The following is a 16,361-nucleotide window of genomic DNA, read 5'->3' on the forward strand; positions in this document are numbered from 1 at the left end:
GTCGGTCCTTTTTTTTTTTTTTTTTTTGTGAGGGCATCTCTCATATTTATTGATCAAATGGTTGTTAACGACAATAAAATTCTGTATAGGGGAGTCAATGCTCAATGCACAATCATTAATCCACCCCAAGCCTAATTTTCGTCAGTCTCCAATCTTCTGAGGCATAACAAACAAGTTCTTACATGTAGAACAAATTCTTACATAATGAATAAGTTACACAGTGAACAGTACAAGGGCAGTCTTCACAGAAACTTTCGGTTTTTCTCATGCATTATGAACTATAAACAGTCAGTTCAAATATGAATACTCATTTGGTTTTTATACTTGATTTATATGTGGATACCACATTTCTCTCTTTATTATTATTATTTTTAATAAAATGCTCAAGTGGTAGGTAGATACAAGATAAAGGTAGAAAACATAGTTTAGTGTTGTAAGAGAGCAAATGTAGATGATCAGGTGTGTGCCTGTAGACTATGTGTTAATCCAAGCTAGACAAGGGCAATAAAACATCCATGTATGCAGAAGATTTCTCTCAGAACAGGGGGGGTGAGGTTCTAAGCCTCACCTCTGTTGATCCCCAATTTCTCACCTGATGGCCCCCCTGCGACTGTGCCTGTCTTAGGTTGTTCCTCCCTTGAGGAATCTTACCCGTCTCTGGCTAACCAGTCATCTTCCGGGGCCATACAGGGAAATGTGAAGTTGGTAAGTGAGAGGGAAGCCTTATTGTTTGAAAAGGTTAGCTATTTACTTCTTTGCATATTTATGCCCTGTGGCTTCTATGCCCAGCATTTGTCTTGAGGTATCTTTACCACTTGGAAGATTTATGATACTCGGTAAATTTGATATGAGGCACGAATTCTATTTAAGGGTTGTAATTAGGAAGGAAGAAGAAAAGCTATAGAAGTAGCAGGCGGAAGAAAACATGGGAAGATTGATTATTTCTTTGACATATCTTCTTGTAGAGTAATTTCAGCATATATAGGTTTTAAGCTACTACTTAAATTGCGCACACACATTAACATAATAGGAGTATAGTTACATAACCAAAGCATATCTGTAAGTACCAGCCATCTCCAGTGAAACCAAGAAAACCAGTTAGGCACCTTAGGCATTTGTGAAAACTTATCTATGATATGGTGGATATTGTCCAACTGAACTTGAACAGTCTGAGAGAAATCAGACAAATTAAAACAACCCATTCCTGGGGACTGTTCACATGCCATATGTTCTTTTAACAGTAAATAGTCTGTAGTTGTAAGACTTTGGAGCGCTACAATTTGCACTTCTCCAAATTCTTGGTTGAGTTCCAACAGTATAGATCCAGTCAAATTTGTTGTTTTACTGTATGCACAGGCCAGCTTAGATATCTCCTTCCTTATTCCCATGGCAAGTCCAGGAACTGGTGGGATGAGTGCATCTACCGCTGTAGCAGTGCGTGGATCTTTGTTGGGGTTTTTTGATGATCATCTTCTGGCATGAGTCTTCCCGAGAGTGCAGATGTTGGAAGTTCTTTTTCATATCGTATCTTAGTTCATTTTCGGGGTAGCCCAATTAGGCTTTGATCCTCTGTATAAACACAAACAGACCCTTTGCCTACACTTTTATATGCCCTTTATACCCTTGTGTAGAACTCGTTGGAGGTTACCACACAGGAACTGCCCTTTTTTTTTTTTTTTGCTTTGTTTTTGGTATCACTAATCTACACTTACATGACGAATATTATGTTTACTAGGCTCTCCCCTATACCAGGTCTCCCCTGTAAACCTCTTTACAGTCACTGTCCATCAGCATAGCAAAATGTTGTAGAATCACTACTTGCCTTCTCTGTGTTGTACAGCCCTCCCTTTTCTCCTACCCCCCCATGCCTGTTAATCTTAATACCCCCCTACTTCTCCCCCCCTTATCCCTCCCTACCCACCCATCCTCCCCAGTCTCTTTCCCATTGGTACCTGTTAGTCCATTCTTGAGTTCTGTGATTCTGCTGCTGTTTTGTTCCTTCAGTTTTTCCTTTGTTCTTATATTCCACAGATAAGTGAAATCATTTGGTATTTCTCTTTCTCCGCTTGGCTTGTTTCACTGAGCATAATACCCTCCAGCTCCATCCATGTTGCTGCAAATGATTGGATTTGCCCTTTTCTTATGGCTGAGTAGTATTCCATTGTGGATATGTACCACATATTCTTTATCCATTCATCTATTGATGGACATTTAGGTTGCTTCCAATTCTTGGCTATTGTAAATAGTGCTGCAATAAACATAGGGGTGCATCTGTCTTTCTCAAACTTGATTGCTGCGTTCTTAGGGTAAATTCCTAGGAGTGCAATTCCTGGGTCAAATGGTAAGTCTGTTTTGAGCATTTTGATGTACGTCCATACTGCTTTCCACAATGGTTGAACTAACTTACATACCCACCAGCAGTGTAGGAGGGTTCCCCTTTCTCCACAGCCTCGCCAACATTTGTTGTTGTTTGTCTTTTGGATGGCAGCCATCCTTACTGGTGTGAGGTGATACCTCATTGTAGTTTTAATTTGCATTTCTCTGATAATTAGCGATGTGGAGCATCTTTTCATGTGTCTGTTGGCCATCTGTATTTCTTTTTTGGAGAACTGTCTGTTCAGTTCCTCTGCCCATTTTTTAATTGGGTTATTTGTTTTTTGTTTGTTGAGGCGTGTGAGCTCCTTATATATTCTGGACGTGAAGCCTTTATCGGATGTGTCATTTTCAAATATATTCTCCCATACTGTAGGGATCCTTCTTGTTCTATTGATGGTGTCTTTTGCTGTACAGAAGCTTTTCAGCTTAATATAGTCCCACTTACTCATTTTTGCTGTTGTTTTCCTTGCCCGGGGAGATATGTTCAAGAAGAGGTCACTCATGTTTATGTCTAAGAGGTTTTTGCCTATGTTTTCTTCCAAGAGTTTAATGGTTTCATGGCTTACATTCAGGTCTTTGATCCATTTTGAGTTTACTTTTGTATATGGGGTTAGACAATGGTCCAGTTTCATTCTCCTACATGTAGCTGTCCAGTTTTGCCAGCACCACCTGTTGAAGAGACTGTCATTTCGCCATTGTATGTCCATGGCTCCTTTATCAAATATTAATTGACCATATATGTCTGGGTTAATGTCTGGATTCTCTAGTCTGTTCCATTGGTCTGTGGCTCTGCTCTTGTGCCAGTACCAAATTGTCTTGATTACTATGGCTTTATAGTAGAGCTTGAAGTTGGGGAGTGAGATCCCCCCTACTTTATTCTTCTTTCTCAGGATTGCTTTGGCTATTCGGGGTCTTTGGTGTTTCCATATGAATTTTTGAATTATTTGTTCCAGTTCATTGAAGAATGTTGCTGGTAGTTTCATAGGGATTGCATCAAATCTGTATATTGCTTTGGGCAGGATGGCCATTTTAATGGTATTAATTCTTCCTAGCCATGAGCATGGGATGAGTTTCCATCTGTTAGTGTCCCCTTTAATTTCTCTTAAGAGTGACTTGTAGTTTTCAGAGTATAAGTCTTTCACTTCTTTGGTTAGGTTTATTCCTAGGTATTTTATTTTTTTTGATGCAATTGTGAATGGAGTTGTTTTCCTGATTTCTCTTTCTGTTGGTTCATTGTTAGTATATAGGAAAGCCACAGATTTCTGTGTGTTGATTTTGTATCCTGCAACTTTGCTGTGTTCCGATATCAGTTCTAGAAGTTTTGGGGTGGAATCTTTAGGGTTTTTTATGTACAGTATCATGTCATCTGCAAATAGTGACAGTTTAACTGCTTCTTTACCAATCTGGATTCCTTGTATTTCTTTATTTTGTCTGATTGCCGTGGCTAGGACCTCCAGTACTATGTTAAATAACAGTGGAGAGAGTGGGCATCCCTGTCTAGTTCCCGATCTCAGCGGAAATGCTTTCAGCTTCTCGCTGTTCAATATAATGTTGGCTGTGGGTTTATCATAGATGGCCTTTATTATGTTGAGGTACTTGCCCTCTATTCCCATTTTGCTGAGAGTTTTTATTATGAATGGATGTTGAACTTTGTCAAATGCTTTTTCAGCATCTATGGAGATGATCATGTGGTTTTTGTCTTTCTTTTTGTTGATGTGGTGGATGATGTTGATGGACTTTCGAATGTTGTACCATCCTTGCATCCCTGGGATGAATCCCACTTGGTCATGGTGTATGATCCTTTTGATGTATTTTTGAATTCGGTTTGCTAATATTTTGTTGAGTATTTTTGCATCTACGTTCATCAGGGATATTGGTCTGTAGTTTTCTTTTTTGGTGGTGTCTTTGCCTGGTTTTGGTATTAGGGTGATGTTAGCTTCATAGAATGAGTTTGGGAGTATCCCCTCCTCCTCTATTTTTTGGAAAACTTTAAGGAGAATGGGTATTATGTCTTCCCTGTATGTCTGATAAAATTCCGAGGTAAATCCATCTGGCCCGGGGGTTTTGTTCTTTGGTAGTTTTTTGATTACCGCTTCAATTTCGTTGCTGGTAATTGGTCTGTTTAGATTTTCTGTTTCTTCCTGGGTCAATCTTGGAAGGTTATATTTTTCTAGGAAGTTGTCCATTTCTCCTAGGTTTCCCAGCTTGTTAGCATATAGGTTTTCATAATATTCTCCAATAATTCTTTGCATTTCAGTGGGGTCCGTCATGATTTTTCCTTTCTCGTTTCTGATACTGTTGATTTGTGTTGACTCTCTTTTCTTCTTAATAAGTCTGGCTAGAGGCTTATCTATTTTGTTTATTTTCTCGAAGAACCAGCTCTTGGTTTCATTGATTTTTGCTATTGTTTTATTCTTCTCAATTTTATTTATTTCTTCTCTGATCTTTATTATGTCCCTCCTTCTGCTGACCTTAGGCCTCATCTGTTCTTCTTTTTCCAATTTTGATAATTGTGACATTAGACCATTCATTTGGGATTGTTCTTCCTTTTTTAAATATGCTTGGATTGCTATATACTTTCCTCTTAAGACTGCTTTTGCTGTGTCCCACAGAAGTTGGGGCTTAGTGTTGTTGTTGTCATTTGTTTCCATATATTGCTGGATCTCCATTTTGATTTGGTCATTGATCCATTGATTATTTAGGAGCGTGTTGTTAAGCCTCCCTGTGTTTGTGAGCCTCTTTGCTTTCTTTATACAGTTTATTTCTAGTTTTATGCCTTTGTGGTCTGAAAAGTTGGTTGGTAGGATTTCAATCTTTTGGAATTTTCTGAGGCTCTTTTTGTGGCCTAGTATGTGGTCTATTCTGGAGAATGTTCCATGTGCACTTGAGAAGAATGTATATCCTGCTGCTTTTGGATGTAGAGTTCTATAGATGTCTATTAGGTCCATCTGCTCTACTGTGTTGTTCAGTGCTTCCGTGTCCTTACTTATTTTCTGCCCAGTGGATCTATCCTTTGGGGTGAGTGGTGTGTTGAAGTCTCCTAGAATGAATGCATTGCAGTCTATATCCCCCTTTAGTTCTGTTAGTATTTGTTTCACATATGCTGGTGCTCCTGTGTTGGGTGCATATATATTTAGAATGGTTATATCCTCTTGTTTGACTGAGCCCTTTATCATTATGTAGTGTCCTTCTTTATCTCTTGTTACTTTCTTTGTTTTGAAGTCTATTTTGTCTGATATTAGTACTGCAACCCCTGCTTTCTTCTCACTGTTGTTTGCTAAAATATGTTTTTCCATCCCTTGACTTTTAGTCTGTACATGTCTTTGGGTTTGAGGTGAGTTTCTTGTAAGCAGCATATAGATGGGTCTTGCTTTTTTATCCATTCTATTACTCTGTGTCTTTTGATTGGTGCATTCAACCCATTAACATTTAGGGTGACTATTGAAAGATATGTACTTATTGCCATTGCAGGCTTTAAATTCGTGGTTACTAAAGGTTCAAGGTTAGCCTCTTTAGTATCTTACTGCCTAACTTAGCTCGCTTATTGAGCTGTTATATACACTGTCTGTAGATTCTTTTCTTCTCTCCCTTCTTGTTCCTCCTCCTCGATTCTTCATATGTTGGGTGTTTTGTGCTGTGCTCTTTCTAGGAGTGCTCCCATCTAGAGCAGTCCCTGTAAGATGTCCTGTAGAGGTGGTTTGTGGAAAGCAAATTCCCTCAGCTTTTGTTTGTCTGGGAATTGTTTAATCCCACCGTCATATTTGAATGATAGTCGTGCTGGATACAGTATCCTTGGTTCAAGGCCCTTCTGTTTCATTGTATTAAATATATCATGCCATTCTCTTCTGGCCTGTAGGGTTTCTGTTGAGAAATCTGACGTTAGCCTGATGGGTTTCCCTTTATAGGTGACCTTTTTCTCTCTAGCTGCCTTTAACACTCTTTCCTTGTCCTTGATCTTTGCCATTTTAATTATTATGTGTCTTGGTGTTGCCCTTCTTGGATCCTTTCTGTTGGGGGTTCTGTGTATTTCCGTGGTCTGTTCGATTACTTCCTCCCCCAGTGTGGGGAAGTTTTCAGCAATTATTTCTTCTAAGATACTTTCCATCTCTTTGCCTCTCTCTTCTTCTTCTGGGACCCCTATAATACGGATATTGTTCCTTTTGGATTGGTCACACAGTTCTCTTAATATTGTTTCATTCCTGGAGATCCTTTTGTCTCTCTCTATGTCAGCTTCTATGCGTTCCTGTTCTCTGATTTCAATTCCATCAATGGCCTCTTGCATTCTATCCATTCTGCTTATAAACCCTTCCAGAGTTTGTTTCATTTCTGCGATCTCCTTTCTGGCATCTGTGATCTCCTTCCGGACTTCATCCCATTTCTCTTGCGTATTTCTCTGCATCTCTGTCAGCATGTTTATGATTCTTATTTTGAATTCTTTTTCAGGGAGACTGGTTAGGTCTGTCTCCTTCTCTGGTGTTGTCTCTGTGATCTTTGTCGGCCTGTAGCTTTGCCTCTTCATGGTGATAGGAATAGTCTGCAGAACTGGGACGAGTGATGGCTGGAAGGACTTCCTTTCTTGTTGGTTTGTGGCCCTCCTCTCCTGGGAGAACAGCGACCTCTAGTGGCTTGTGCTGCGCAGCTGCGCGCAGATAGGGTTTCTGCTTCCTGCCCGGCTGCTATGGAGTTAATCTCCGCTGTTGCTGTGGGCGTGGCCTAGCTCGGGCAGCTGCTCCAAAATGGTGGAGTCGCGCTGGAGCAGGAGCTGCTGGGAGGCTATTTATCTCCGTAAGGGGCCTCCCTGCTCCCTGCAGCCCAGGGGTTAGGGTGCCCAGAGATCCCGGATTCCCTACCTCTGGATTAAGTGACCCGCCCTGCCCCTTTAAGACTTCCAAAAAGCACCCGCCAAAACAAAACAACGCCCACCAAAAAAAAAAAGAGAAAAAAAAATTTTTTTTAATTAAAAAAAAAAAAAAAGTTTTAATTAAAAAAAAAAAAAAGGTGGTCGTTCGTTTTTCTTTATTCTCCGGTGCCAGCCTCAGGCCTCTGCTCACTCGTCTTTCTGCCCTGTTTCCCTAGTATTGGGGTCCCTATCCCTTTAAGACTTCCAAAAAGCGCTCGCCAAAACAAAACAGCAAAAAAGCAAAAAAAAAATGGTCGCGCGTTTTTCTTATGTCCTCTGTCGCCCAGCCTCCAGTGCCTGCTCACTGTTCTTGCTGCCCTGTTTTCCCAGTATCGAGCGCCCTGCACTCTGGCCCGGGTGGCTGGGGCTGGGTGTTCGGCAGTCCTGGGCTCCGTCTCCCTCCCGCTCTGCCTACTCTTCTCCCGCCATGAGCTGGGGGGAGGGGCGCTCGGCTCCCGCGGGGCCGGGGCTTGTATCTTACCCCCTTCGCGAGGTGCTGGGTTCTCTCAGGTGCGGATGTGGTCTGGATATTGTCCTGTGTCCTCTGGTCTTTATTCTAGGAAGGGTTGTCTTTGTTATATTTTCATAGATATATGTTGTTTTGGGAGGAGATTTCCGCTGCTCTACTCACGCCGCCATCTTCCGCCCCTCCACTGTGTGCTTATTAATATTACTAATGTAAGGAGCTTTCCTGAGCCTCGTTAAGCTCCCGTTAAATGGAGATGATGTTACCTGCCAAAATGAGCAAGAGTTATCAGAGAGGAGCGTGAACCAGAGGGACAATGCAGTGCTAACCAGGGTATGAGTTCTACAAGAACTGGAAGTGGTTGATTCATGTTCAGCGTAATATTCCTTGAGCTGAACCTAAGCCTGTATACACAGACAGGGCTCCAATATCTGTGTGTTCAATGAATTTCTATATCAATCTAGCTTAAAATGGCAGGCATCGAATTTTATCTTCAAGGCTCTTTCCAGTTCTCTTATCAAAAAATGAAGTTAACCTGGGTTAACAATAGCTATACAAAAATAAACCCATTTTCAAGACCCAACAGTACATGTTGCACATGTTTAGCTACATAAAATAATAAATTGAGAGCAAGATAAGTAGTCAGTTTACATTAAAGGACAAATAAGCAGTTGGTTACCTCAATTATGCTTTCAGAATGGTTTATGCATAAGAGAAGGAAAAACTACTTCAATAATATTTGCAAGGACACATCCATCATGTGGGAGATGACATGATTTTAAGTGACAGCTTTTTGCAAGCAAGATTTTTTCTAATGAGCTATAAAGTCAGTATGTGAGCAACATGCTCATTATTGGCATATCACTAAAACAAGTTAATTCTTTTGGCCTTAAACATTCAGTTCACCACTTCATCTGATGCCTCACTAACATTCACATCCTTGTGTTTCATAGAAGCTTTCAGGCTGCCTTGAATAGCAGGCATCTTGGCAGTACTTTCCAGAAACCATAGTTTCTGCTAAAAACAGGTGCCTTTGATGAAGTTGAAATATGCAAAGCTAGGGCATGTAAAAGTATTAAGAAAGAAAATAAATAATGGGGGCAACATTTTGATTTTTAAGTTTTTGTGTATTTAAAAAAATTTTTATTTGTGGCAAAATACATTCCTTAAGCTATAAGAACATTTTCACTTGTGTTATTTCCAGAAAAAGACTTTATTTCTATCTTGATTTCCATTTTGATTCAAAATAATTTAGCTGTGTGTGTGTGTATGATACATATGTGTTTTCTGATCAGTTACAGTGAATTCAACAAGTTAATATCTAGGTGTATTTTTTGGTGGTAAAAGAATATGTCACGTAGTTGATCTTTTAAGAAGTTTTATTAAGATGCTTTGTAGCCTTTTGTTTGTGGTTTCAGGCTTCTAGGAGGATTCAGTAACTATCTTGTGGAAACAAATTCATTGTTTAAAGTCTTCTGAAGGCAACTAGTATCACAGCTTGCACAGAAGCAGGACTGAGCCCCTGGAGGCTGATGCTCTCTCAGGTGTTGTGGCTCAGGGACAGGGGAGAGAGAATCCTGTGGGTTTTAGGGGTCAGGAAGATGTAGCGAAGGGAGGTGGCAGGGCAGTTTCTTAGACACACTGAGAGCTCAGGTCCAGACAAAGAGGCTGATGAATATCTGACTTAGTGAACAAAGAGAGTTTGTCTAGTCTAGTTGGGAAAGGAGTGTTCTACCAGATAGTTGGAGGCTTTGAGGCTATGGCTGGAAGTTTGATTTCTATCCAGTGGTGGTAGAAATTATGGTAGGCCTCCAAATAGTATAATCCAGACTGAAGAGTACTTATTCCTTTTTAAATGATCAACTCTTTTGAATTGGAGAGAAAGGACAGAATCAACAAATGAAATAATGTTTTTTCCCCACAGTTATGTTTTCAAATTGTTATATGAATGTTACAGAACATCTGTCTTACTTGTTTATTAATTATCCCCGACAATGAACACTTTAGTATACAGTTAGCAATAAGGCCACTCGTGCGCAGTCATTCTTTCCTCCAGATCCCACAGGAGCTGGTGCTAACCAGTATCAGTAGCCTTTATGGAAGAGCTCAGTCTGAACTTCTGAATCCTTCTCAGCCCAGTGTTCTAGGTACCCACTACCAGCTGATCAGAGTTGTCGTGCAAGGTGGGTGTTGTCATCCAGCAGTAGAGCCTTGAAACTTAAGATATAACCCAGGACCTTTAAAAGTCCCAACTCCATGAATAGGTCTTATAAATCATATTCACATGTACAGTAACATCCAGCTGATTCTTTCAGGTCTACATGGGCAGCTAGATTTCTTTCTAGGGCCATTTCCCCAAAAAAGCAAAGTTCTCACTTCTTGAGAGTTACTTTAAACTTGGTGAGAAATAACAAAGCAGTGCCAAAGCCACACTGAGCTCAGCTCCAGGCAGTCTCCTCCGCAACTCCTGCACAGCTGCTTTCTGATCAGGATGTGGCAACTTGATAAATTATGCTTCGAAGCAAAGCTTTGGGGACTACCCAGGCGCGGTTGGTGGCCTGGCTGCACCGCTTTCTAGCTCTGTGATGTGGACACATTCCTGAATCTCAGGGACTCACATTCCTCATGACAGTGAAAATCATGCCTCGAGCATAGAGTTGCTCCTAGATCTAATGAGCAACACACAGTTCTTCTGCAAGTGAGAGTGTTACTTCTTTTTTATTGCATAATAGGAATAACAATAATGGAGAGGCGGTTGTACGTCATGGTTAAGAACATGGATTCTGGGTCCAGTTTGCTGGAATTCTAGCTCTGCCACTTACTGTGTGACCTCTGTATCCCAGTTCCTCTTCTATAAAATATACCAGCAGTGCCTTCCTCGCCAGGTGCTGTGGGCATCAGATAAGTCACTCTAGGCAACCTTGAGAGGCACGTGAGCACCTTGGAGCTGTTTTCTCATTCCTACACCCTCACAATCACAAACAGTAAATAGCTAAAACTACCAAGAGCAATCAATCCACAGATGTCAAATACCTACTACACAGAGAATCTGTGTTTATGGACTGGGAAAGATTTATGTGTCTAAGTGTCTAGAGGTGCTCTCTAACCCAGTTTTGGCCAAGTGGCAATCCTAGTGACGCAATCCACTTGGTTCCCATTCATTACCTAATATTCATGTAAGACACACCTCTGTTCCAAGTGGCATGTGCTCAGCCCTCACCACTGTGCCCATAGAGAGTCCAGCCACCTCTGATTGATCTTTAACCTACCAGGCTTCACTTAACTGCTGTCTGAACAGCCAGAAACTGGAACTTGGGACTTGTGCCAAAACATCTCCAGATCCTGCATATGGGAACGAAGCAAGGACGTACAAATGCTTTATGATGGTGTATACAGGAATCCATCCAGTCAGACTGACGTTTATCATTCAACTCATTTGGGGTGCTCCATTAATAACTAAAAACAGGAACTACCATTTTACTCAAGAGCCAAGAAGACTACTTAGGAAAAGTGAATATAGAAATAGAAGTTGTTTCTAAAATACCAAAGTCCGTTTGATTGAGGAGAATACCTTTAAGTTTCATTCCTTATAACTCTCATTTTATTCTCGGTATATATTTATCTTAGGACATGACTAACATTAATTAAATAAAATTAAACTGAGCTTTAGATACAGCCATCCCTTTTAGAGATCTTGAATAGGAAATCAAAATGTTTCTAGCTTTTAAAAATTCCATTGTCTCCCTCCTCCATGAGAGCAAATGATGCTGTGTGTTCCTGAGCATGTCTTCCCTCAAAAACAGTGATTTTGTAGACAGTGAAGAAATTTGCATAGCCTTAGAGGCTCAAGACCAGGTCCCAAAATCTGTGTTTCTGACACATTCATTGAAAATGTCATCTCTCAAAGACCTCCACCGTCTTCATTTAAATGCCATTCTTTATCAGTATATGAAGGTGACTGAAAAGTACATTAAATTCAATTAAAGGTAATGTATAGGTAACTGTTTAATATAGTCCTAGAAATACATTTTTAGGTTAGAATATAATATAAGCTGTTGTCCTTCCTTAGCAGGTATATTACTTTACTGTGGCTGCTGTAACAAATTCCCACAAACTTACTGGCTTAAAATGGCATACATGTACATCTTTATAGTTTTGGAGGTCAGAAGTCTGTGGTGGGTCTCACTGGGCTAAAATCAAACTGTCATCAGGGCTGCAATCCCTTCTGGAGTCTCCAGCTTCTAGAGTCCGCACATTTCTTACCTTATCATCCCTTCCTCCAACTTCAAAGCCAGCAATGGCTGGTCAAGTCTTCCTCATTCTGTTGCACTCTGACACTGACTCTACTGTCCTCTTCTTCCACATTTAAGGACGTTGTGATTACACTGGGCTCATGCAGTTAATCCAGAGACATCTTATTTTAAGGTCGGCAGATTAGAAATCTCAGTGTTGTCTTCACCTTTTATTGCCCCTTGCTATGTAACATAACAAGGTTCCTGGGCTGGCATTGTGATCATCTTTGGGAGGGAACCATTATTCTGCCTGCCACAGGGGAAAATAAGTATTCGATGCATGCCTTGTCCATTATATATCCCTAGTGAAATAGTCCAGCGCCGAGTGGAGAATTCTGGCCCTTGCTCCGCCAGTCACTATCTATGGGAGCAAGACACTTTGTCTTCATGTGTTTATGCATTCTCAGTCCAGCCATGTGGATGACGGTATAGATTCTGTGTGGTCAAAATGGGATGAGTTAAAGCATCACTATGATTTGTTTCTAACAATGGTTTTATAATTTATTGTTCTAGGAAGAAAAAATGAAAATGCCTGTAAAGGAGCTCCCAAAACCTGTTCTCTACTAGATAAATTCCCCGAGACAACAGGATGCAGAAGAGGACAGGTACCTAGAGTGTTTTAGTGCTGGGAAGGACATAGTACTAGGGATAGGGAATGCTGACATTTACAAAGAAACAGTATTTCCTTTAGCCCAATAAATGCCTCTTTTTTCATTCTCTTTTTAATGAAACATAATTTCATGTGGTTGACATCAGAATTGAGAGTGAAAAATATTCAGTTTATCACTTTGTGGAAAATGGGCATCCTTGTTTTTAGTGCCTACCCAAAGAAATAAGAGGAGAATATAAATTCTGAGCTTTCAAAGGCTCTAATCCAGATTGATGGTAATTTTGTGCTGTCACTTTAATTCACCATTCCTCCACACCTTGATAAGTGTATGAATGGTGTGTTATATTTTCTGTGCAGATCAAATATTCCATCATGCACCCAGGAACTCATGTGTGGCCACACACGGGGCCCACCAACTGCAGGCTCCGCATGCACCTGGGCTTGGTGATTCCCAAGGATGGCTGCAGGATCCGATGCGCCAACGAGACCAAGTATGTTCCCTTCCAGCATCTTCTGTCTTATTCTTTACCTCAGAGGATGGGCGTCCCTTACAATAAAGCCATGTTCAGTTGGCTTATGTCTCTTCCTTTGTAACTGAAGTAGACTGAGGCAGGCGATATTAGTCCAAACTCTTCCATCTCTGTCCCTTTGTGCTCTCTGTGGTCCGGACATGCCCAATTCTAGAGATGCCCTCCTTCATCATTTCTCCCCAGAGCACTCTCCGCTGATCAGTGAGCTTTCTTGCTTCTCTCTCTAGAGGGGCAGATGTGCATTCAGAGTCAGCTAACCTGTGCTGAGCCCTGTGCATATTACACAGTGCACTTATTGCCTTACGACTGGAATTACTCATCAGTACAAACACCCAGTGATACTCATAGGGTTCACTCTGAAGGAGACAGCATAGTGCAGTGGAGGCTGGCTGCCTTTCTCAAATCTTTGACCGGTTACTTCATCCACTCAAGCCTCACAGCTCCTTCCTCATAAAATTGGCAATGATTCTATCTGCTTCACAGGATTGTTGGACAGATTAAATCAAATAATACATACAACACTCTTAGCCCAGGGCCTAGCATGAGACGGGACATGTGATGAATGTTAGGACTCCTTCTCCCATGCCTCTTCCTGTCCTAATCCTATCACTCCCTTCACTGGGATGCCTGACTTGCATCCAAAATAAACCCATTATTAAGATCCAATTTAGTTTTATAAAAAGGAATCTCTCCTCTGACTTCTTAGAGTATGTGTAGTGTATATTCCCAGTCCTGTTCTTTATCTTCCATTGCTTCATATTGATTAGTATATATTAACCGAATCTGTGACTGAGCTGTCAGCTCCTGGAGAGCAGACCCCAAGCTGTTGTCTTCTTACCATTGCTCATGGTCCTTGGCGGAGGCCTGAGAAAGGTGGGTGTTCAGAGTCGTTCACCTGGTGATTGGCAGACACCTGCCTGCCCTGCACGATGCAGCAGAACAAAGGGCTGTGAGAGGTGCAGATCAGACAGGACCCTTCCCCTGCCTGACATGCCTAACTGGGGTGATAACTCAAGTTCCCATGACTCACAAATAAAAACTCTACAAGATGGGTCAGTGGGAAGGTAGCTCACTTGCTGCCGAGGTTTGGGAATCTTGACAATGGTGATTTTTTAAAGATAGGAAGGATTTAGATGTTGAAAGCTGGGGGAGAAGGGCATGAAATAACAGCATCTCCAAAGGCACAGAAACCAAGAATTATAGACCACACATGAAGAATATTGAGCGATTTAAGCAACTCACAGTATAGAATACTGTTAAAAGGTGAGCTTATGCTCATTAAAATTTTCTAGAGTTTATTTGAAGACACATCAATTCGAATCAGGCAGCATCAAACCAAAGGTGGTTAGAAGAAGCACCCCACTGACAGGAGCGGGGTGGGGGGTCCAGGGTTTTTACAGAGAAGATGCTGAAACAAGGCCAAAGCCTTCAGCTTTGCTTACATGTGCTACCAGGGCATTAGAGGCTGATGGCCTCCTGTTTGAGTGCTTTAACAGTACATAGAGAGTAAAGTTAAAGAATGAAAGTGTGGATTAGAAGTTACATTCCAGAGGACTCTGAATACCAACTAGTGGGATCAGACCTTGTTAGGAAGTTATCCCAGAAGCCATGGGTGAGTCCTAGTGGGCAGGCAGATGGGAAGAACAGTTATCAGACTGTCACAGTGGCCCACCCAAGGAGAACTGTAATTGGGGTGCTGGAAAGATAGGGAGAGTAAAGGGCACATGCAGGAGATATTATGAAACTGACTCAAGTGAATCTTGAGTGTGTGTGTGGTGCAAGGGCGGGGGAGTCCCCGATGACTGGCAGTTTCCATCTTGTTCGCTAGGAGAGTGCTGATACTTTTAACAAATAGTGGAGAACTTGGAAGGCATGAGGCAAGGTGAGGGGAATGAATACTGAGTTCAGTGTTTGTGTATATTTTATTTAAGTTGCTATTGGAACACAGTAGTGGAAATATCCAGTACCTGGCTGGATATAGAGGCCTGGAGCTCAGGGCAGACTTAGCAGGAGATTCTAGAGGAAGCCTGAGAGTCCACAAGCACATGTACATCTAGAAGGCAGAAAGAGAAGGGACCCAGAAGGGGTGGGGCAGCAGAAGGTAGGGCTGAGAGAACTCAGAGATGGCTGGACAGGGAGAGGTTTCTTCTCAAGTTGGACTGGATCTTGCCAAGCCTCTGGGTCTACAGGGTCTCTCTGTCAAAAGGAGGAGGGGCAGGGACCCAGAGAATACAGAGAGGAGGTGAGGGAATGCTGGATAAGGCAGAGATTGATAAGATCAGCTCCTTGGAGATCAGTAAGAACCAGGGGGCAGTGCAGGTGGAGAAGGGCACCAGGCCTGACTCCTAAGCACTACCTTAGGGCTTTAAACTTGTTTGTTGTCTTTGTCTCTGTCTCTCCCTCCCTCCTGCCCTCTGTTTATTTTCTAAACTCACCTGTCTGTTCTGTTTGTAGATGCTTGGGGGGAAAATATCAGTAGATAAAAATCCACTTAGGAACAGGCAGCAAGAGGGGAATGTATGGAACAGATCCTAGTCATCAGAGGCACAGGTGAAGGAAGGGGCATGGCAGTCAAGAAGGGGAGCAGGTGGGCAATGCTTACACCAGCAGCCACGGAGGGCTCAAAATGCATAAGTGACACTGGAGACCTGGAGACCTGGCCCAGGACCACGTCTCCAGGTGCATCCCCAGCCCAGGCTCCCGGCAAACTTCTGGGGACCATGCTTGACAAAAGAAACGACTGCCAACCCCTCCCCACAAATTTACAACGTGATGAGGTTAACTGTCTTCACCTACCAGAAGTAGTTATAAGCCTCAGTCACCTGGTGGGTGATTTTGAATAAAAGTATTGTCTTGGCAGCCCCTCAGTTTCCACTGTGCTAAAATACAGTCTACTTTAAACGATGGCAGGTGCCTGCTGATAACAATAATTCACAGATGGTGTATTTTGCCCAGTAGTTATTAAAAAGTACTTGCCACCCACCTACTTATTGTTGGGCCAGGACAGCAATTTTGTAGAGGATGAAATGCTTCACATTTTCTTGGTGCCTTTCTGCCCCATGTGACTGCTCGTCAACATGCTTGCCAAACCCTCCCATTGTACTTGCTGTATGTAGTTACATTCTTGTTGTTAACCATCCTTAGCTCAAGACTGGTTGGGGCAGGTTGAATACTTATTACAAAAGTA

General features: G+C 41.8%; 1 protein-coding gene across 6 annotated transcripts in view; it reads left to right on the forward strand.

Annotated features, from left to right (window-relative positions):
• Positions 1 to 16,361, forward strand: part of ASPH (aspartate beta-hydroxylase) — a 238,562-nt gene that overhangs the window by 208,461 nt on the left and 13,740 nt on the right. For all 6 annotated transcript variants that reach the window (XM_036907524.2, XM_036907525.2, XM_036907530.2 and 3 more), the window contains 2 exons: positions 12,548 to 12,639; positions 13,002 to 13,135. In XM_036907524.2, coding sequence (XP_036763419.2) covers positions 12,548 to 12,639; positions 13,002 to 13,135 — 226 coding nt within the window. The remainder of the gene's footprint in view (positions 1 to 12,547; positions 12,640 to 13,001; positions 13,136 to 16,361) is intronic.

This window comes from Manis pentadactyla, chromosome 3, assembly GCF_030020395.1.
Source record: "Manis pentadactyla isolate mManPen7 chromosome 3, mManPen7.hap1, whole genome shotgun sequence".
Classification (NCBI taxonomy): domain Eukaryota; kingdom Metazoa; phylum Chordata; class Mammalia; order Pholidota; family Manidae; genus Manis; species Manis pentadactyla.